Source organism: Oryza sativa, chromosome 2 (assembly GCF_034140825.1).
Source record: "Oryza sativa Japonica Group chromosome 2, ASM3414082v1".
Classification (NCBI taxonomy): Eukaryota; Viridiplantae; Streptophyta; class Magnoliopsida; order Poales; family Poaceae; genus Oryza; species Oryza sativa.
Window position 1 is genome coordinate 9,303,566 of NC_089036.1, and position 24,468 is coordinate 9,328,033.

The 24,468-nt window shown below is 46.2% G+C and overlaps 1 protein-coding gene across 1 annotated transcript; it reads left to right on the forward strand.

The window, feature by feature from the left end:
• The first annotated feature begins 8,437 nt into the window (after positions 1–8,437).
• LOC9270343 (putative disease resistance protein RGA1) lies at positions 8,438–14,467 on the forward strand. The gene is made up of 4 exons (XM_026022967.2): positions 8,438–10,152; positions 12,003–12,112; positions 12,177–13,002; positions 13,567–14,467. Exons 1-4 carry the CDS (start codon positions 8,438–8,440, stop codon positions 14,465–14,467), a joined length of 3,552 nt encoding a protein of 1,183 aa, XP_025878752.2.
• Positions 14,468–24,468: the final 10,001 nt, after the last annotated feature.

Here is a 24,468-nt window from a genome sequence, read left to right on the forward strand (position 1 = left end):
GCAGGAGAAGCACATATAAATGGAGGAGAATCGACAGAAAATAGATGAACGATCAATCAGACGTTGTCGAGAAGTAGACTTGTGGATAGATAGGCTGATAATACAGAATTAATATGAGTAAACAAGCCCATAATTCACACCATTGGGCTAAGGAATAAACGAGGAGTACACCTGCCAAGTTCTGGGCCAAATGGACCAGACCAGGGTTCGGCCGAACCAAAAGCAGCCCAGATGGCCCAGAAATTCCACAGGCCAGTAGTTATCGACATCCAATGGCGGTTATGACCGTTTCTACCTGAAGCAACCGTCATGGACACTTGTCACAAGGAGGGAGAAAGATGCTCTTTGGATGCTTCATCATGCCACATGTCAAGAGGAGAGCAAAGATGCTCCTAGGATGCTTGGAGCATCTCCACACTCCCAAGGCACCTCTCCACCTATAAATACCCCTCCTCTCATTCATTCCCTCACACACTCAAGCAAGGATCAAAGCTCTCTACAAAGTAGTATTAGTGCTAGTGGAGTAGTGTTAGAATAGTTTCCAAGTCCGCGGAGGCTTCGGGGAGTTTGGTAAAGGTTCTATAGCTTTTCCTTTCTTCTCTGTAAGACTTCCATTTATCAATATTATATTCTTCTTTATACAAGTTCAGTACTTTATTCCAATCATAGAGTATGAGTACCAGTCTTAGTTTATCAATAAGTAGTATAATATGTGTAGTTAAACCTTCTGGGATTTGCATTGATTCTGGTATAGTGTCTGATTACCGGGTCATAAGTCTGCTCTGGCTAGGCCGAGAGCTATGGTCCGGGGACTCAGGTGCTCTACACCGATTGCAAGGCTATAGAGTAATAAGTAGTAATTTAAGCATGGAGCTTAGGTTACCGCTTATCATTATTTGGGGGTATATTCTCTGGGTGATTTGTAGGCCGCTGATGGTGACAGCTCAGTATGGGCGTCTCCCCCGCAGTTTATATTCCTACATACAATTTCCTGGGGTTGGATACACCTCCGTATCCTACTTCGGTTGGAGGGTTATGACAGGTTATCGTAAGAAACTCGGCAACCCGGGGTAACTTTGCGATGCATCGGGAGGGCATAGCTATGCTTAGGCTTAGCTATGCTGCATTGTTAAAGGGGTTATACTACATAGTGTATACTAGTTATAATATACTAAGATGTTGTATACTAGAAGTACAGGAATGGAACATATCTAAACTACTGCCACTTAGCTATAATTAGGAGATGTAGGAGTTAGATAAATCCTTAGTTGTGTGTCACTCTACCCTTAAGCTTAACTTACCCCTGCATAGACCTTGATGTATATAAGTAATATATAACTATTAGCATAGTACTCTCTTATCATATCTTCCCTTGGGATTAAACAAATACAGTACCTTAGAATACTCCCGAGTGAAATGCTACAATGGTATATCCGTGCGCTTGAGGATCACATCTGTAACCATAGGAAGGCGAAGACCGAGTGGAGGTCGGCGCGGACGCTGGCGGTGCGCCAGGAGCTCTGCCGGGACGCTGATGTGGAGGCGGTCGACTTCGACCCTGATGACGACGACCTCATGGACGAGGACGTCGCCGAAAACATGCCGGCGCCCGCCCCTCGCCTCTGCTACACCATCGCGGGTGGCGGCGACGACGGGGGTGTAGAGGTCGGCCTTCATCGAGTCGACGACGTTCTCGCGGAGCTTCATCAGGCAGAGGGCCTCGTCGATGATCGATCCCGTTCCCGGCACCGGCGGCGGCGGCGGCGTTGGTGCCCCTCATCATCTCCTCGTCGGTCACCCGCTCCGCCGCCGGGCAGAGCATGCAAAGGCCGCCGCGGCGGACGCACACGATGTTGCCGCGCATGATGCGGAGAGGCGGCGCCGGCCGGCAGCAGCGGCGTCGGCGCCCCTTCTCTGTCTCCTCTCTCACCGTGTTCTCTGAGTTGATAAGGGGAAATTTTGTCTCAACACCTAGTAGAGGAGAGAAAATCTTTTCGAAAATGAATAAAATAGCGAAAATGGCAAAGTGGCGGTAGACGCACGCTTCATATTGGCAGTTTATCGAATCACGTCTTCGGGATGGCATTCTAGCGAAACCGCGTTTTGAACATGGCGAAATGTCCATTTTCTCGTGGGGAACTGAGAAAGTGGGAATACGGTCGGGACGCCACTCTCGTCGGCGCGGGGAGACGAAAGCGAGAAAGACGTTGGTGCCGGGTCAATATCCCATCGGCGAGACGGGAGAGGACGACGGCGTTGATTGGCGGAGGCGGGAGGCCTACCGCGTACGGGAGGGTGGAGGATCGATCGCCTGCGAGAGGGGATGAGGCGGGGATTCCGGGCGTGGAGGAAGCTAGGATGTCTCGCCTAGAAATTCATGAACCAGAATTTCTAAGCTGAATGTGCATTAAACCCCTGTCCAGGACCAGACAGGGTACACAATCGACAATTGTTGACATACAGATCCACGTCTTACAAAAATATAAAAGATTACAAATGCAGCGGAAAAAATAAAACGAGCTAGACTTGGAAGCTTGACTTCAGCAGCGGGGCGACTCCACTCCACAGGCAATCCTTGACGGCAGCGACGAAACCAACCTCAACAAGACAGCTCCAACTAGGAAGATCTTCAGCTCTGGTGTGGGGGAAAAGAGAGCAAGACTGAGTACTACCCACTGTACTCAGCAAGTCATACCGGAAGAGGAGTATGATGCAGGATATAACCAAAGGAAGCTAGGGGTTCATTTGCAATAAAGCAGGCATTTAAAAGCAGTAGTTGAAAACAGTAAAGACAATTGTAGTAATTAATCAATATTAACCAATCAGTGTTCAACGCTACACCACGTTGCAACAGGCCCAACCAGCCACCTGAACTACACTAGTTCATTAAGCTAACCTAGGGGTGAGACTAATCACGGTGAATCTGGTTGATCGCCCATAACCGCGGGCTTTTCGAATAGTTTTACTCTGGCCAGAGGTGTACAACTGTACCCACAAGACACGATTCCACACATGTCGCCATGCCCCGAAGTATCACCATGATACTGCAAAGGGGGAAATCGTGACAAGACCCTCCACATAACCCTCCCCTAACCATCCACACCACGCTAAGGTTTCACCCCCACCCCTAACGGGCAGTGGGCAGTCCCCTCGTGCGCCGCGGTGAATCCGGCAGCTGGACAACCGGACACCCCGGCCGACCCAACTCCATCACGCCCACCCACGCCACCGGTGCCTAGGAAAGGGTCGAGCTATACTTCAGATCAAGCAGTTACCCACTCCCGCTTGTGGTAAGCACGGTAAGTCTCCCAGGGTTTCCCGTGAACCGGTCCTTAATTGCCATGGGTGCGACCAGCAAAACCATGCACTCGCAGCCCGCCATTCAGTGTATTTTAATTAACTAACACCATTGCGGTGGCACCAATCCAAAGCTATGCTAATAGACAAAGTCTATGTAATAATGTGATACCCATTTGTGTACTAGTTGAACTAAGCATGGCTAAGCATTTTCCTAAACCAACATCTAGTCATTTTGATACCCAAGTTATCAATGGCATAAGGTAAACAATAAATGGCTGAGTAATAGGACCCATCCCACATGACATTGTAAAAGGATGCAACATTTAATAGAAATGCGGGATATTTGTAAATTGGGTACAATATGATCAATTGTAATGCATGACTTGCCTTGCTCTCGCACTGATGAGACCTCAGCAACGTCTTCGAGAAACCGCGGATCGACGAAACGGCCAGTCTACGCGACAAACAAAGCACACAAGCAAAACATGCTATAAGACTACTGAAACAGGAAACAAAACCATTTTTAATGGATTCTAGGGATTTTTATAAATTTACTGAGACTTGAATGGATTTAAACAGAGCTCGGATGAATTAGTTATGATTTTCAGAAGATAAACTGTGTTTTTACTATAAAAAGAAAAGCCTTATTGGTTTATTGCGCAATATATATTCCCAGATGATGTCAGCAGGGGGGCGCCGACATGCGGGCCTCACTGGCAGCGGCTCAAAGGGGGTGGTCCACCGTGGACCAGGTCCACGGGGCCGGGGTGGTGGTGTATCACGTGGCGTCGACGTGGCACCACGTGGCTGGCCACGCGGGCCATGGGATGGACGGCCACGATCGGGCGAGGGCCGATCGGGCGGTTGGGGACGGGCGGCACCGAGGCCAGCCCGGGCATGGCGCACGGTGGCGACCGGCGACCGGCCGGCGGCAACGGCCGGCGACGCGGACGGCGGCGCGGTGCGACGGCACGCATGCGGGGAGCGGCGGCGCGCACGAGAGAGGAGAGGAAGGGGAGGAAAAGGGGGTCCTCACCGAAGGGGCGACAGCGACCGGTGCGGGAGGGGAGGAGCGGCGGCGCAGGAGGCAGTGGCGACCGGCGCGGAAGCGGCGGCAGCGCACGGGCGAAGCGGCGGCGAGCGTGCGGGGAGGCGGCGCATGCGGGAGAGAGAGGTGGGAGGAAGAGAGGGGGTTCCTCACCGGCGAGCACGGCGACCGGCGCGAAGGATGAAGGCGGCGGCGACGACCGGCGATGCGGAGGAACGGACGGGCGGCGGCGACACCCTAGGAGAAGATGGAGAGGCGTTAGGAGAGGAGACGACGACCACGGCGCTTTAAACCCCGGCCGAAGATGGGGAGGACAGCGCGACTCACCGGTGTGCGAGGAGATAGGCGCTCCGGTGGGATTCCAGCAACGTGAGGCGGCGGCCGGGAAAGCTCTTGCGGCGGCGAAGCTAACGGCGGCGGCGGCTTGGCGCGGCGGCGGCCCTAGCGGCGACGGTATGTGGCCGGAGATGAGCGGCAGCGGCAAAGCTCGGCGAACGCGGCGCGGCGGTGGTAGGAGGCACGGGAAAGGGTGGCGAGAGTGGGAAACGAGAGAGGGGGCTCGGGGGAGCGATTTATAGGTGTGAGAGGGAGCGGACGAGGCCGGGAAACCACCCTACTGCGCCGGCGACGTGGGAAGATGGGAAGGGAGAGAGAGAGGGGATTCAAATTTGAATCCCAGTCGGTGTGGGGCGCGCGCGCGTGCGGGGGAGGTGGAGGAGTGGGCGGCGACGTGGGCACGAGCGCGGGAGAGGCGCGGGATGGGCGTGGAGGAGCGGCGTGGGCGGCAGCGGCGGTTGCTGCCGAGGCACGGGCGGCGAGAGGTTAGGGACGACCCGACTGGTGGGCCCCACCTGTCGGCGCCCCAAGGGAGGAGAGGAGGCGGCTTGGGCCGGCCCAGCAAGAGGGAGGGGCGCAGGAGAGAGATGGGCCAACGGCCCATCAAGAGAAAAAGGAGGAAGAAAAAAAAGAAAAAGGATTTTTCCTGGGATTTATATTGCACCTTGGTGATTTTAAATTGGTTAAAATTATTTCCAAGGCTCTGAAAATTCCACTAAAAATCTTGTTAATGCATTAGGGCATGGGGAACTCAAGAAAAATTCCACCACGCCATTTCTGATTATTAATTGCATTTATTAATTAGGGATTAGCTCTAGGTTCATTAAACAATTTCTTCGGGCAATTTATTAAACAATTTTTAAAGCAAGGAAAAGGGGAAACTTCAGGGCGTGACATAGGATAAGGCGCCGTGGTGGGCCGAGGGGGAAGATGAGGATGGCGATGAATCAGAGGGGGAGGCGGTGGCGGAGTGCGGCAGCGCGAGCGTCAGGTTAGGGGCGGCACCGATCTGGGCGACGGACGGGACGGGGGCGCGGGCGCGCTCCATGGCAATGTGCAGAGGGAAGGTGTGGGAAGAGGCAGCGATTGATTTGCTCGCATGCGTGATTTTCGGCCGGTCACCCCGCGTGCGCGCAATCTCTCTCCCACAGTGTGACCCCGCGTGCGCCGGTACCGTTGGATCTAGAAGCGTTGGATGATTTGGACCGTTAGATTTGATGAATGAGTAATGTAGGTGTAAGAGTGAGTTGGTGAATTATAGGGTAGATAGACTATAGTTCGATTTTTATATTTTCCTCAATTTTCTACTATTAATGTAGGATTTTCTAGACAATGAGAGTACTAAACGTGGAGGCTTCTTTTTCTATTAATTTATTAAGTTAATAGATTTCTAGTATTTATTAAAGTACCATGTGGTAAGTTAGGAGCGTTTGTAGGAGTGTCATATGGCGGTTTAGGATTATTTGTAGGAAGTTTAATGGATTTCTAGTATATAATAGATAGATAGACTAGTTTTCACGAGCCGAGCTAAGCCGAATCGGCTCGTTAGCCCCCCTTACATGCGCGAGGTTGATCCGACAGCTAATGGCAGTGGACTGAGATCTATTATATTATTAAAACAGCCTTGAAAGGAGGCACCACGTTCGCTGTGGAGGCTAAAAATTCCCACATTAATCATAGAAAAAGAAAAGAAGAATCCAAATAGAAATACAAATATAAAAATAGCTAACATTCGGAATTAAAAATATGCATTATTGAAAGAGGAGTCCATATAGCAACCCAATACATGATTAATTAAAACTCGGAATAAAAATAAAATAAATTTTGAAATTAGAAAAAGAAAAAAAAACAAGAGTTCGAGAAGGAATACAATTTAAAAATATCTTAAATTCAGAATTAAAAAAGTCCATACAGGAATCCAATACAAGATTAATTAAATTTCCGAATAAAAAAATAAAAAACACCGAAATTAGAAGAAAGAAAAGAAAAGAAGAGTTCAAGTAGGAATACTGTCAGGGTTATTGATACCACATACCTAATAGTAGTTGACTAAATCTCGGCAGGACCCACCACATACCATGTCTTATACGGAAAAAACCTTCGGATATAGGAGGAGTTCCGTATAAGGAAGGATGAATAGAGTTCTACATGAAAACGACAAGGACTACTCGGATTGTATCTATATTGGTTTCCCTAGTTCTACTTAGACAAAGGGACACCTATGGGTATAAATACAAGGTCCCCTAGGAGGAGAGGGGACACAGAACAATAGATCAAGACACAAGATCAACATACAAGCCAACATGCGCCAAGACAAGACGCCGGATATCGACTTCAGAGATAAGCATAGCTAGTCCCCTACGGTGTCTACGGATACTATCAGGAGAGACATAACGATGTCTTTGATCTCGCCGGATGCAGATTCGAGGAGGAAGGCTACTCTGTTGTCGACTACGAGTCAGCACTTCAGACCGCCAAGTCGACAACAGTTATATAGGCTACCCCAAATATTGTACTGGTGCGATTTTGGTGAATAAGAGCAACGACCGGCTTCGGCCAACAGGAGTAGGGTTATTACCTGACAATTCAGGGGCCCGAACCTATATAAAAATCCTCGTCCCCATCTCTTTTACCTAAGTCTCGCATATATCCTGGTACCAACGATCCCCATACTATGCAAATACCGTAGTCGTGACATCAAACGTCGACAAATACAATTTAAAATTAACTTAAATTTGGAATTAAATATAAGCAATATTGATAAGAGTAAATATAAGAACCCAATAGTAGATTAATTAAAAAATCCGAAATTTGACGGGCCGTAGAGGAGTATAGTTGCATCGTTTGACGGGACTTCTAAAAATTAATAATAAACTCTAAAAACTATAAGGTCCAATTTTTAAAGGTTTGGAACTTCTAAAAAATATAAAAAAACCAACGATAATTATGTTTGATTTTTAAAATAGCAATGGCAATAAAGAGAAGATGCAGTGGACGGTTGTAGAGGAGTATAATGGCAGCATTTAATGGGACTTCTAAAAATTATACAAAAGAACCCTAATAGGACGATAAACTCTAAAAACTATAAGTTTTTAAGATCTAATTTTTAAAGGTTCTAAGAAGAATGAATAGAAACGGTGGTAGATCAAGCAAGCTAATAAAGAATAATATGACAGAAGTAAGTGGTAGCAACTTATGTGACTTTTAAGAACTATAAAATTACAAACACGAGGATGATAAGATTTGGTCTTTCAAAATCTCAAGATATCGAGATAAATTTTTAATAAATCTTAAGTAAAATCATATTAAAAAATATATAATTTTATATGGGTGCTAGCCGCGCAATTGCGCGGGCAGTTTAAAAAACTCTGTCACGTATAACCAGCCCCAGACGCAACCACGGTGGTTGCATCCAAGCGAAGGATTTCATAATTAAGTCATTAATGGCCAATTTGGCTCTAATGGGACTTGTTAATTAATTTTCTCCTGATTCTTGCCAGCTAAACCCACCATCCTACACCTTACCCATGAGAGGGATGGGATGGCATCTCAATCTATGGGCGCCGGGCGGTTGATGAGGCAGACAAAACTGATCAATTTTCTTTTGTTGCATTGTGAATGAGCCCAAGCTAGTAGAAAAGGAGTCATCCGGACCTCGTCTGAAGTCCGGGCTCCTGCAGGCAGCATTATACCCATCAATACACAAACCCAATCAACCCCAGCAACTTTCCGGGCCATCGGACGAGCTGGTCCATGGAGGCGGCCGTCGGCGTGGCGAGCTGGCTCCTCGGTAAGGTGTTGACGCAATTGTCCAGTGACTTGGTGGCGGCGTACGTTGCCAGCACCGAGCTAGGCCTTAACGTGGAGGAGATCAAAAGGGACCTCAAGTACACACAAGGGCTATTGCACATGGCCCAGGGGAGGAAGGACATCAGGGACAACATTGGCTTACAGGGCCTTCTGCAGGATCTAAGCAAGAAAGCCGACGAGGCCGAGGATGCATTGGACGAGATCCACTACTTCATCATCCAGGATCAGATTGATGGCACCCATGAGGTCATACCGGAGGCAGATGGTGGCCTCCGAGGTCATGCCCTCCACGGCCGCCATGCTCTTCGTCATACTGCCGGTAACTGGTTTTCATGCTTTTTTTGTTCTTCTGCACGAGCACGACATGATGCCGACGACTCGCAAGATACAGCCAACTCCCATGGTGACGTCATTGACCAGGTTGGCAACTTGCCATTCAATCGAGTAGACATGTCCAATAAAATCAAGTCAGTGGTAAAGGGCATACATGACTTGTGTACGTGTATATCTAGATTGCTCCAAATTAACCAAACTGCAGGAGAATGGGATACATCCCTGGAGCGGCCTCCCACTAGCTCAACGATTACGCAGGATAAATTGTTTGGGAGGGAAATAATCTTTAGACAAACTCTTCATGACTTGACTAACTGCAATATTCCGAGTGGAACACTATCGGTTTTGCCCATAGTTGGCCCTGGAGGAATTGGAAAAACAACTTTCGCCCAACACCTCTACAATGACAAAAGAACAGATGCCTACTTCCCTATCAAGGTCTGGGTTTGTGTGTCTACTAATTTCGATGTGCTTAGGCTCACTCAGGAGATCCTAAAGTGCATACCTCACGATAAAAGCGCGGGAAGCGAAGCGGTGCATAACTCTTCCAATTTGGATCAGCTCCAAAAAGCTATTGCAGAAAGATTGAAATCACAAATGTTTTTACTTGTCTTGGATGATATGTGGAAATGCGGTAGTGAGGCAGAGTGGAAAAATCTAGTAGCTCCATTCACAAAAGGGGAAGCCAAAGGCAGCGTTATTCTTGTCACAACTCGATTTCCATCTATAGCACAAATGTTGAAAACAACCGAGACAATACAACTGCAGGGTCTCGAGGATAGTGAATTCTTCACATTCTTTGAAGAGTGTATATTTGGTCAAGACAAACCTGAGTGTTACAAACGCGACTTGATTGGTATTGCGAAAGAAATTTCAAAGAAATTGAGAGGTTCCCCACTAGCAGCAAAAACTGTTGATCGTTTATTGAAGAACAACCTTTCCCATGAATGTTGGACAGAAGTTCTGGAAATGGATGAGTGGAAAAATCTGCAAAGTAACGTTGACATTATGCCAGCACTAAAAATTAGCTACGACTACCTTCCTTACTATCTAAAAAAGTGTTTTTCGTATTGCGCCCTTTACCCTGAGGACCACCGGTTTAATAATTTAGAAATTACTTGTTTTTGGGAAGCAATAGGCATTATAGATTCTGGATATCAAAACGATAGAGCTGAAGCAATAGGATTGAAGTATTTGGATGAGCTAATAGGTAATGGTTTCCTCATGAAGGTAACTGATCGCAATAGTCAGTATTATGTAATGCATGATTTGCTACATGAGCTAGCACAAAATGTTTCGTCACAAGAGTGCATAAATATAGAGGAGTTTTACGGTACAATATACTTGCAATATATACTTGCAGTATAAATAATCTAACGGTGTGGATTCATCCAATCTTCTTTTTACAGTATAAACTAGCATGGTGGCCCGTACAGATTGTGCGGCTAGTATCATTATATTTTCTCTCATATAATAGCACATATGTTTTCTCATTATATTATTCAAATATATTAAAATGACAACATAATTTTAAATTTTGCAATAACTTTACGAAATCACTAATGTGTAATATTCATATTGTATTTTACATACGTGTTAGTTATTAATTATTTTTAATATTAAATTTTAGTTATCTGTAAATTATATATATTCTTCCTATATGGACTTTAGACTCGTCTTTTAATATTTATTGTTTTAATTTCTAAATTTTCATTATTTCTAATTGTATTTCTACGTGGACTCTAAACTTAATTTTAAATTTCAGTTACTTCTAAATTGTATTCCTATATTGACTTTAAACTCTTCTTCCCATGTTTTTCTTAATTTCGAATTTTAGTTATTTGTAAATTATATTTTTATACGGACTCTAAGCACTACTTTTAATTTTATTATGTTTATTCCGAATTTTAGTATGGACTTTATACTCTACTTCTAATATTCCTTATTTTTTTAATTCCGAATTTCTATTTTTTTTCTTAATTGTATTTATATATGGACTCTACTCTACTTCTAATATTCCTTATTTTTAATTCCGAATTTCTATTATTTTCTAATTGTATTTCTATATGGACTTTATACTCTACTTCTAATATTCCTTATTTTTTAATTCCGAATTTCTTTTTTTTTCTTAATTGTATTTCTATATGGACACTATACTCTACTTCTAATATTCCTTATTTTTAATTACGAATTTTTATTATTTCCTAATTATATTTTTATATGGACTCTATACTCATCTTCTAATATTCCTTATTTTTAATTCCGAATTTCAGCTATTTTCTAATTATATTTCTATATGAACTCTAGTCTCCTCTTCTAATATTCTTTATTTTTTAATTCCGAATTTCAGCTATTTCTAAATTGTATTTTTATATGGACTCTGCTTTTTCTTTTTCTCCAATTAATGTGAGAATTTCTAGGCCATGAGAGCGAACGTAGAGGCTCATTTTTCTATTTCTTTAATAATATAATAGATTGTGAAGGGTATATTTGTCTTTCTATATTTTTTGCGGGGGATATTTTTGTATTTTCGCATTCTATTCTTTAGTCAGATCTGGATAGTGAGAAAGGGACTCGTCCCATGCGCTACTGCCGCCGCCGACAGCCACCACGTCGCGCCCCGGCTCGCCGCTGACAGCCACCATGATCAAACGCCGCCACACTCGCATGCTATCACGTATGGGGAGAGAGGAAGGGGAAGCAGCACAGAGCACTGGAGCAGCAACATCAGCTCTGCAGTTGCTGTGTGTCTCTGAGATAGTTGAACGAGTGTTGGTCATTCTTCAGAGTTCAGGCTAGCGTGCAAGATGGAGGTAGATGTGTGTCGTTAATGGCTTACGGCATCTGAACTACGATGTACTAAATACTGTTTCAATTGGAAGGAATCGCTCTGCCTCCACGCGTGCTCGTCCGTCGACAATCGGTTCGCCGCCACGCACAATGTATTCCGAAGAAGCGCTGCTGCTCTAGCAGAACGTACTACGAGATCCAGAACTAATACCAACTAAACAACCCGTCCGAGATTAACTCCGGGTGCAAATAAATCTCAAATTCAAATTACTAAACAGCCCTTTCTATATTTTTCACAAATACCAAACTTACCTTTCTATATACTGCAAGTATATACTTACAGTAGAATGTACCGTAAAAGTTCTCTAAATATAAGTCCACAAAGTTTTAGATCTGATAACATCCCACAATCTATTCGACATATATCTATCACTGTACATCATAAATATGGCCAAAGTTTTGAGAGAGAAATGGAAAATTTGAAGAGAAAAATAGACATAGAAAATTTACGGACTTTGATGTTTTTTGGACGATACAATGACAATATGGCTATATTTTTCAAAAATATATTCAAAAAAAACAAAATGCCTTCGTGTTCTATTTATGTTTGTAAACTCTATCAAATCTTTCCCTTTCAACTTTTCAAAACTGATTCACCTTCGATACCTAAAGCTTGAAGTACCTCATAACTTAGAAATGTCTTTGCCAGCCACAATATGTAGATTTTATCACATGAAGTTTTTGGACCTAGGCCATGGTAATTATATTTTGCCTGACGACATTAATCGTCTAGCCAATTTACATTATTTCCTTGCCAAAAAAGAACTTTGTTCCAATATTCGTGGGATTGGAAAGATGAAGTATTTACGGAGGCTGCAAGAATTCCATGTTAAGAAAGAGCGCACTGGGTTTGAACTTAGAGAATTGGGGTATTTGAAAGAGCTTGGAGGAGCACTACAAATAAATAATCTTGAAAATATAGCAACAACGGAAGAAGCAAATGGTGCTGAATTGATGTTGAAAAGGAATCTAAAGACACTAGAACTAGTTTGGGGTGCAGAGCAGCAGAATAGTGGATCTGAGATTATTGAAGGTCTTCAGCCACCTTCTAATCTTAGAGCATTTGGAATAAGAAATCATGGTGGTTCCACTGGTCCTAGTTGGTTATGTGATGATATTTGTGTGAAAGGATTGAGATCTCTCCATCTAGAGGGCATCTCTTGGGGCACTCTTCCACCTTTCGGGCAATTCATATATCTAGAGGAACTTACTTTGATCAATATTGCTGGCATTCGTCAGTTCGGACCAGATTTTGGTGGTGTTACACAGAGGAGTTTCTTACACCTGAAGAAAGTTAGATTTGTTGCCATGCCAGAACTTGTGGAGTGGGTTGGGGGAGCTCATTGCCATTTGTTTTCAAAGCTTGCAAGCATTGAGTGTGAAGAGTGTCCCAATCTCTCTATGCTACTACCACCATCCTCTGAGCGCTGTATCTCTCATGCACAAGATATAAATATCACTTGTTTTCCCAACCTATGTTCTCTTAATATCCGAAATTGCCCCAAGTTATCACTGCCCCCCATGCCTCATACTTCCACTCTAACGCATATTATTGTGGAAGGAGATTATCAAGAAGTGTTGCATTTGGAAGAAAAGATACTGAGTGTAAATGGTTATGGTGGTAGTTTGGCCTTCCATAACCTACAGAAAGTAGAAAACATGAAAATTGAAAAGATGTCACACATTTCATGGACCGATCTCCAGAAGCTGAACTCCCTATCAAGCCTTACCATCATAGGATGCAAAAGCTTGTTGTGCAGTGAAGTAGACGAAGGTGTTATCTTCCATTCAGTTGAGCAGCTCAATCTCTATAAGTGTCATCTTGCCGGAATATCCTTGGCAAAGCTATTAAACTGTTTCCCAGCTCTTACAAAGTTCGAGTTGAACAGGTCCGGTGAAGCTCAAGAGGTTGAGGAAGCAGAACTGCGTTTCCCGTCCCCCAGACTGTTGCGCTATGTCAAGATCTTTGGCTACGAGAACCTGGTTCTACCTATGGAGGTTGGAGGGAGTTTCCAGGATTTCTCCTCACTCCAAGAACTCGAATTTTGGCGTTGCGGCAAGATTTTCGCTTCGTGGTTCATGGTAGAGGCAGGAACTCATCACACTAGCAAGCCCTTCCTGGCTCCCCTTAAGGAACTCACTATTTACAGCGAGTCAAGCGTGCAGTCGATGGCTGTGCTCTCAAGCCTCACATCTCTCACTCGTCTGCGACTAGTAGACTGTGATAACTTAACAGTGGTTGGGTTCGATCCTGTCATGACAGGCAGCCTCAGTGAATTGGTGATTTATAATAAGCCAGATATAGACGATAATAATCATCGCTGCTCCGTAGCAGCACATTTGTTCGCAGCGGTGTCAACGACGAAGGCAATACCTGTTGGTTCATTCCAACAGCTTAAGAAGCTTGAGGTGGACAGCATCTCAGCGGTGTTTGTTGCCCCCATTTGCAGCCTCCTCGCTTCCACCCTCTACAGGTTGAGGTTCACTTATGATTTGTGGATGAAAAATTTCACAAAAGAGCAGGAGCAGGCACTTCAGCTCCTCACCTCCCTCCGAAATCTAGAATTCTATGAGTGCCACCGTCTGCAGTCCCTTCCCGAAGGGTTGCATCTCCTTTCTTCTATCTGCACATTAGGCATCGTCGGATGTCCTGAAATCAGATCGTTGCCCGAGGAGGGCATCCCAGCTTCACTGAAAAAACTACTAGCAATGCGTTGCAGCGTCGACCTGAAGGATCAACTCAAGAGATTAGAAGAATCAAACCAAGATTTACAAGTATTCTACATCTGATCACCCAAGGTAAGACGTGATGTCCCAACTCCTTTGTTTTTTACTCTTTCATCTGCAGTTGTTCATATTTAAACTCTTTTTTACCTGTTCGTTGTTACTGTTGATCATCTAGCGAGCCACCACTACTCTCTTTTGAACAATGAAGTGCAGATACACATTCTAAAGTCATTTGAACAATGATAAAAAATCAAATCCGATGGGAAAAAACAAGAAATTGCTAGAACATGTTGGACAATCGCCATCTTTTCTTACTGTGCGCAACAAGCCTAACCTTGGCATTATGGAAACTTTGCAGTAACTTTGCAGTAATTAGATCGTGGATGTTCTGTACGTTGCTTTATTGGGAGTGATGACCAAACCATTTGCCACACATAGCTTGTTTTTTTCAAGAGAATTACAGTTTTGATTAAGGAGCAACACCCAAATGATTGTGGAGCTAACCTCGTTTGTCTCTATTTCATCATATGTTATGTTACAGTTTTGATTAAGCAGTATTAGATTTAGATGAGAGCAACTGTAATTGTTTATGGTTCTGGTAACACAGTTTCATGGTCATTAGTAGGAGAATTCTTTGACCTTATTAACTTGTTCCCTTTCAGCAAAGCATTGTGGAATGGTGTTTTTTTTAGCCTATTCAGAACCAGTTTTTTACATAATGGAAGCTTTATTAATCTCAGTAAATTTCATCAAGTGATACAATTATTCTGAGAGCACATTCGGCTTCTGCACCAAAGAGTACACACAGCCAACAAGAAAGAAACAAAAGATAAACTCATCATCCAAAATAGCAGAAACAAAAAGAACTTTAGGAGCCCGCTAACCGTAGCCTAGAACGTCACCCATGTGCTGGGGTAGAAAACTACTATATGGCCACTAACTCTAATTGTTGACAAACCGCAATGATAGTACCCTGCAAATTGACCTTCTGAAGGATAGCCTATGAGCGGAGCCAATGTGTAATCAAAAAGATAACCTGCAAAGGAGAAGATATGTTTTTTCCTTTCAAAAACCACATTATTTCTGAAAAGCCAAATAGACCAAATAGTGGTAGTTGCACCTAATAAGACCAAAGATCTCAAATTGCGTGATTGTCTTCTTATCCAATGCCCAAACATATGAGTTGTACTATTAGATAAAACTAATATTCGAAGCAAACTGAATTAAAGACCAAACCGCGCGGGCAAAATAACAATCAAAGAACAAATGATTAATAGTTTCATCTTTGTGGCAGAAAGAACTAGACTTGTTTCCTCTCCAATTCCTTTTAATCAGATTATCTTTTGTTAAGATTACTCCATGGCGTAAGTTGTCACGCCCGAAAATTCACTAGTAATTTCCGAACTTATTTGTGCATAAAATCCTCGTCCAGGAATCAGCCGAGGTACACAAACTAACAATTTAATATACAGATTCATCAAAATATCTAAAACGATAAATACTTACTAAAGAGGCACTTAGTCCTCACCATGAAGAAAACTGCAGCGGAAAAAAAAAAATCTAGCGAAGCTCCGGCTCCACTCCCACAGGCAGCTCAACTGGGGTATAAGCCAAACGTCTTCTCCTTCTGGATCCTTTTTCTTCAACTGAGGTTGATTGATTATTGCAAGGTGAGCATATGACATACTCAGCAAGCCACACAGCAAATATGCAAGTGCGCAAAGATACCAAAGGTTGGCATAATATAGGCTCATTTGCAAAAGCAGCATTTAGCAAAACATTTAAGAGAAGTAAAACAGTGGAGTAATTAATCAGAAATTTTAATCAACACTGAACAACACGCCCATGCTGCTCAGGCCTAACCATTCTGAAACAACCATACCCGGCTGTACAGATCTAATCTCCAATCCAGGAGCTAAGCAAATTATTACCAGATATAACATCCATAATTATTGTGAGAAGTGTGGGACTAATCACGAAAAACATTGCTCAACCCGCCCATAACCGTGGGCACGGCTATTCGAATAGTTTTACTCTGGCCAGAGGTGTACCACTGTACCCACAAGACACAGCCCCACATCATGTCACCATGTGCCTCAGTACCACCACGGTACCTCGGAAAGGGGCTGTGACATTACCCCTTGCATAACACAATCCACCGCAGTGCACCATTCCTGGATCATAATCACCCCCTTATAAATAAGGCATGGACTCCCCAGCGACCCCCGTGGGCTTATCTCCGCCACTTCTCAGTCTGGTGCCCCGCAATGAACCATGCTATACGAAAGGTAAAGCCGTTGCCCACGCTGGCTTGTGGTTGGCACGATTAATGTTTCACAATAGTAGCTCGCGAACCGGTCCTTAATTGTCATGAGCACGACTCTCAAAACCATGTGCTCACAACCCACCATTATCAAGTTTTAGTTGGCAAGTAATTAATTAACCAATCACGATTGACCATCGTGAACTATCATTAAGCCATCATTAAATAATGAGTCATAAGTTATCCCAATAGTGTGCTAATGTTTCTAAGCATGGCTAAGCAATCATATCTAATATCTAGCTGAACCAATATATAAAGCTCAACTTGTCAAGTTATAATAATCCAAGGTATCAAGGAATAAAGTAATCAATGCAAACAGGCCATAACAAAGGAATAGGTTCACACCACCCAGTGACATTCGAAAATAAATGCACAGTTGAAATAAATAGAGAATTTAAATATAGGATCAACATGCTCAAAGGATTGTGTTTAGGATCTGTGTGACTTGCCTTGCAATAATCGGTCTTCAATTAATCTTCTTGAACACTTCCGGCGCACTCACGAACCTTCGCAACGACGGAAACGACAAGCTAACACGCAAAACGAAGAAAAAGACTAATAAAAACCAAATAAACAGTACATATAAAGTAAACAAACATGTAGATCATAATTTTAGATGAATTATGAGACTTGAACGGCCTCATTCTGACTTCATAAGAATTTATTATGAATTTTACAAGATTAAATCTAATTAAAGCCCATTTAAAAAGAATTAAATAAATTTAATTCTATTTATGGACAATTTTAATATGTAGATCTTTATTTTATATAATTTTTGCAACTTGAACCACATTAAACTGAGTTCAAATGAATTAGTTATGAATTTTTAAAGATTAAATCGGATTAAAACACTTATATGGATTTTAATTGAATTATGACGCAATAATGAATTATTTTTGAAAAGGAAAAGGAGGATTATTGCGTCAGCAGCTAGGGTTTCGCGGTGGACCGGGTGCACGGCAACGGTTCATGGGAACGAACGGCCGAGATCAACCCTATCCAAAACGGACGGCCGAGATCGATCGGTCCACGACCGGCTCACGGCGGACGGTCCCGATGACGTCAGCGACAACGTCAGCGATGACGTCAGCACCGGCGGCGACTCGGGCGGCTCGGGCGCGTATGCTCGCCGGCGAACGGCGGCTCTACGGCACAAACGGAGGGCACCAAGACGTAGATCACGGCGCGGCGAACTCACCGATGACCAAAACGTCGGCGGAAGACCAACGGACGGCGGCGGCGTCGAGGAAAAGGTGGCGGAGAAGATCGGGTCGACGGCGGCGACGGTGCTCCGACGGTCTTCGGCGGCGGTGAAGCGGTGGACGAGGACGGCGACGCGACGGCGACCACGATGGCGATCTTCCCGAGCGACGGCGACGTCTGGAACGGCGGCGGCGCACGGCTGGAGCGACGGCGGCGACGGCGGCGCTAGGGCACACGGAGCTAGGGCGCTACGGACGACGAGAGGCAAAGGCGAGGGTGGCGGCGGGTAGAGGAGACACCGGGGATCCTTATAAAGGGGCTAAGAGGCAACGGTGAAGGCCCACGGCTGCCGGCGACGAGAAGGAAAGATCGGGGTTTGAAGGAAAGAGACCGATCCGATTCGAACTCGAATCAAACACATTCCAAACCGATTTAGCCGATGTTTCCAAAGGGGAAAAGGTGGAGGAGATCCCGGAGATCGTTTCCCCTCAATCAATTTCACCAGAAACGGAAAGGAACGGCCGGATTTGGAAGGAGACGGCGGCGCTTGCGCTAGGGTTTCGGGCGGCGGCGGCGGCGCGAGGAGGAAGACAGGCCTGACAGACGGGCCCCACCTGTCAGCGGCTGAGAGAGAAGAGTGGCGGCTCGGCGGACTGGGCCGGACTGGGCCGAGGAGGGAGAGAGATAGAGAGAGGGAGGGTTTTGGGCCGGCTTTCGGCCCAAAGCCAAAAAAAAAAAACCTTTTTCAATTTAAATTATTCATGAAATGCAATTCCATTTATTAAAAACACTTCCTTAGCTCAAATAAATCCCAGAAAAATCTAGGAATTATAGAATTAAGCAAAGTATTTAACAAAATTTTATCTAGCCCAATTTTATATTGAGATTTAACAAATTAAAATTAGATCTTCTCTTTTAGGCTTTTAAAATCATTTCTAATAATTCCTTTTAAACAACAATTTATAATTTAAGGATTTTAAACAAGAAAAGCACTTAACAATTATAATTAGATCATTATTGTCACGACCGGAAATAACCCAACGGGCGTTCCTTACGTGCGTGTATTATTCCTTGTCCTAGGAGGCAAGGTACACCAAAAGTTGATACAATTCAGAGTTTAACAAGCGAAAGCGTAAATAGTTATTTATTACATGGGCAGCGACGGCCCAGCACACTCAAAGACAACGAAAAACAGCGGAAGACTAAGGCGACGACCACAGGCGCTTGACGGCAGGCACGAGCTAGACACCAAAGCCTTCATCCTCCAGGGGCTCCTCTTCTGGGTTTGGGAAAAATTGAACAAGACTGAGTACAACCACCGTACTCAACAAGACACACCCACAAGTGCAGCATAATTGCAAAGGAGTACAATGGAGTTATAATATAGGGGTTAGGTTTTGCAATAAACAGCATTTAAAAGACCCTTAGTTGCTCAAAGCTAAATTTAAAACACGATCCTAGAACTATTTAATATTATTAATCAAGGCCGTGAACCCACACGAACCTGCCTTAACCCAAGGCCTACGATGATTCAGACCGAACTGGCAACCCGACCCTGGGTCCCAGCTCGTCCCAGGCCAACCCAGGCCAACCATTCCACATTTTAGTTGTTAAGCAGGTTTTAAGAATTAAAACACTAACTTGGGTACATTGCTCGGCTTGCCCATAACCGAGGGCGCGGCTATTCGAATAGATTATACTCTGATCAGAGGTGTACATCTTTACCCATAAGACACATCTTCCTCACGTGTAATCACGTGCCACATACCACCACGGTATACAGGCGGAAGACGTGACATAGTTCCCAACCCATCCTAGCCATAGACAAGAGTACCGACCCAATCCCACCTACGGCCGGAACCCCCGGGACAGGCAGGCAGGACTGAGCCCCCTAGCAGCAGGACACCGGCCCTGTGTCATGACATCTCGACTACCGGGCCGCAGCTCGTGTAGCCTTCATTTGCCCTGGAGATGTCCATCGAACCCCCGACTTCGTCCATCTCCATCCGTGTACTTTTGTTTATAACCAGACTGAGCCACAAACTAAGCCTTACCCACTAGACATGTGGAAGTACGGTAGTGCTTTGCAACAGAGGCCCGAAGACCGGTCCTTATATGGCCGAGGTGCTACTATCAAAACCATGCACCCCGAGCCCAGCCTAAAACCATTTTGGGGATTTTGAATAGAGGGGGCGGTATGAATCCAATTCCACAACAATCCAACAAATCCAATGTGTCCAAGTGATATGAATATTACCACAATCTAGAGTTTTAAAACCACCTAATGTTACCTAATTAATCAGCGAAGCATCTACCTAAAATCATACTAGTGATACCACGAGTAGAGTGTCCACTAGTTGGGGGTTTTGTTTATCCTAGGGTGAACAAGGTAATAATAACAATAACAATAATAATAAGGTCATAACAAAGGTAAATAGGCATGGCTAAATAAAACAGTGATAACGCGGGAATTTAAATAAAGCGATGATGCAATAATTTAAATCAAAATAATTTCATAAATTGGGATTCAATATGTTCAAGGATGATGTGTCTTGCCTTGCTCGCTTTCCCAAATGCCGGCTTCAACTTCCACGAAGAGCGGATCCTCCGAAGCTGCAGCGTCTACACGACCAACGGAAAAGAAAAGGCTTTTACTCTAACAAACTCCATATAAAAAGCATTAACAAAGCACAAAAATGGGTTCTTGACTTCTTAAGGAAAAATTAGAGACTTGAACGGTCCAATTCCGAGTTCAAATGGCCAAGTTATAGCCATTTGAAGTTTATATGCTCTTTAAATGAATATTTGCGAATTTCTTCATTTAAATTTTAATTTAAAATTGGATTTATTGCGTCAGCCGAGGGGAGGGGCACGCGGACCGGGTCCACGGGAGTGGGGCCCACGCGGCAGCCTCACGGTCCACGGTGGACCGGGTGCACGCGGCTTACTCCGACCGGCGCCGCGGGCCCCACGCGTCAGCCGCACCCGAGGGCGCGGGCGGCTGACGGCCGGGCCCCACGCGGCAGCCGCTCGGTGCGCCCGAAGGCAGCCACGGCGGCGCGGCCGGCGGGAGGCAGCGCCCTCGCCCCGATGGTCGCCGCCGGCGACCACCGGCACGGCGGAGCAGCGGCCGAGAGAGGGGAGGGAAAGGGGGAAACGAAACGGCGGTCCACGGCTCACCCCGAGTCGACGGCGACGACGAAAACGGCGGCCGGAGCGGAGGAAGGCGGCGGCGCGGCTCGGGTCGACGGGGTCGACGGCGTTCCGGCGGTCGGCGAGCGAAGCGGAGGGGTGGACGAGGTCGGCGAGGATGCGGCGAAGCCGAAGGAGGCGGCGCCGGGGCGGGAGATGGTCCGGGGCGACGACGGCGGCGGACCGGAGCTCGGCGGCGACGGCGGAGAGAGAGTGCGACGGCGCGGGCTCGATTCTGACGGGGAGGAAGGGCGGTGTCGCGACCGGGAAAATTGCCTTTTCCCGAACGCTAGTGTATTAATCCCCGTCCCAGGAAAAGCCGGGGTACACCACACAAACATGATATAAGAGACACTTCTTTATTATATCGATAATATTTACATTATTACAAAGGCACTTAAGGCCTGACAATCAAAAATAAACAGCAGCGGACTAGCGGGCCTACGGCTCCATCTTCACAGGCGCTCAACTGGGGTATAAGCCAGGACTCCACCTAAGACATCTTCTCCAAAGCTTCTCTTACTGAAGGGGGGAGAAAGATAGAGCAAGAATGAGTACAACCACAGTACTCAGCAAGCCACACCGGAGATGCATAATTAATGCAAGGGAGTACAAGGGGATAATAAGATAGGGGTTAAGTTTTGCAGTAAACAGCATTTAAAAGTCACTTAGTTGCCCAAAGCCATTTTATAAAGACGATCCTAGAGCTACACAGTTTTATTAATCAAGGCCGTGAACCCACACGAACCTGCCTTAACCCAAGGCCTACGATGATTCAGACCGAACTGGCAACCCGACCCTGGGTCCCAGCTCGTCCCAAGCCAACCCAGGCCAACCATTCCACATTTTAGTTGTTGAGCAAATTTTAAGAATTAGAACACTGACTTGGGTACATTGCTCGGCTTGCCCATAACCGAGGGCGCGGCTATTCGAATAGATTATACTCTGATCAGAGGTGTTCCTCACGTGTAACCACGTGCCACATACCACCACGGTATACGGACGGAAGACGTGACATAGTTTCCAACCCATCCTAGCCATAGACAAGAGTACCGACCCAATCCTGCCTACGGCCGGAACCCCCGGGACAGGCAGGCAGGACTGAGCCCCAAGCAGCAGCGCACCAACCCTCTGCCACGACATCTCGACTACCGGGCCGCAGCTCGTGTAGCCTTCATTTGCCCTGGAGAATGTCCATCGACCCCCGACTTCATCCATCTCCAATCCGTGTACTTTTGTTTAAAACCAGACTGAGCCACAAACTAAGCCTTACCCACTAGACATGTGGAAGTACGGTAGTGCTTTGCAACAGAGGCCCGAGCTTAATCCTTATAGTGGCCGGGGTGCTACTTCCCACAACTGGCATGCACCCAAACCCCACCGAAAACAGGTTTTAGGGGTTTTGAAAGGGGAAGAGAGGTGTATGTCCAATTCCACCATAAACCAACAATTCCATAGTGTCCAAATGATATGAGAATTCCCAAAGTCTAAAGTTATAAAATCACCTAATGTTGCCTAATTAACCAGCGAAGCATCTACCTAAGTTCATACTAGTGGAACCATAAATAGAGTACCCACTAGTTGGGGTTTTATTTTCCTAGGGTGAACAAGGTAATAATAACAATAGCAATAATAATGTCTTAACAACGATAAATAGGCATGGCTAAATAAAACAGTGATAACGCGGGAATTTAAATAAAGCGGTAATGCAATAATTTAAATCAAAATAATTTTATAAACTGGGGTTCAATATGCTCAAGGATGATGTGACTTGCCTTGCTCGCTTTCCCAAACACCGGCTTCAACTTCCACGAAGAGCGGATCTTCCGAAGCTGCAGCGTCTACACGACTAACGAAAAAGAAAAGGCTTTTACTCTACTAAACTCCACATAACAGCAGAAACAAAGCACAAAAATGGGTTCTTGACTTCTTAAGGAAAAATTAGAGACTTGAACGGTCCAATTCCGAGTTCAAATGGCCAAGTTATGGCCATTTGAAGTTTATATGCTCTTTAAATGGATATTTGCGAATTTCTTCATTTAAATTTTAATTAAAAATCGGGTTTATTGCGTCAGCCGAGGGAGAGGGCGCGCGGACCGGGTCCACGGGAGTGGGGCCCACGCGTCAGCCTCTCGGTCCACGGTGGACCGGGAGCACGCGGCTGGCGGCGGCCGGCGCCGTGGGTCCCACGCGTCAGCCGCACCCGCGGGCGCGGGCGGCTGACGGCCGGGCCCACTTGGCAGCCGCGAGGGCGCGCCCGAAGGCAGCCTCGCCGGCACGGCCGACGGGAGGGGGACGCGCCCGCGCCCCGATGGTCACCGCCGGCGACCACCGGCGCGGCGGAGCGGCACCCGAGAGAGAGGAGGGAAGGGGGAAGCGAATGGAGCGGTCTTCGGCTCACCCCGGTCGACGGCGACGACGGGAACGGCGGCCGAAACGGAGGAAGGCGGCGGCGCGGTTCGGGACGACGAGGACGACGGCGCTCCGACGGTCGGCGAGCGAAACGGAGGAGCGGACGGGGTCGACGACGACGCGGCGAAGCCGAAGGAGGCGACGCCGAGAGGGGAGGAAGTCCGGAGCGACGGCGGCGGCGAACCGGAACTCGTCGGCGACGGCGGAGAGAGAGGAAAGCGGCGCGAGCGCGATTCCGACGGTGAGAGCGAGCGGCGAACGGCGGAAACGGAGGAGAGAGGCACGGGGAACAATTAAATAGCGTCGGGAGAGAGGGAAAGCGGCCGGAGGAGATGGAAACCGGCGCGGAGATCTCGGCCGCCATTGATTGCGCCGGCGAGGATCGCGGGCACAAAATCGGACGAATCCGAGGGAGAGAGAGAGGGGAAAGTGGGGGAATCGGGAGAGGGAATCGCGGGGAATGATTCCCCCCTCATTATGGTGCGCGGGGACGGCGGGATGCGGCGGAATCCGCGGCGGCGGCGGCGCTAGGGCACGGGCGAGCGGCGGGAGCGGCGGGAGGAAGGCGATGACAGGTGGGCCCCACCCGTCAGCGAGGGTGGCGGGCGGGCCCGCCTGTCAGCGGCGCGCGCGCGGGGAGGAGCCGATGGGCCGCGGGGGAGAGGAGAGAGAGGGAGGGAGAGAATTGGGCCGAGCCGGCCCAAGAAGGGAAGGGGGGGAAAGAAGACTTCTTTTAGGGTTTTTCTTTTTATAAAACCTTTTTAACTTTGTTTATTTCTTAATAATTATTATTTGTGCTCTGAAAATTCCACTAAAATTTGAGGGCTCCTTTTAGACCAAGGAGAATTTAACAAAAATTCTCCGGGCCACATTTGAATTTTTCTTGTACGTATTTTAGTGTTTGCCAATTTCTTTCCGAATTTTAATTAATTCT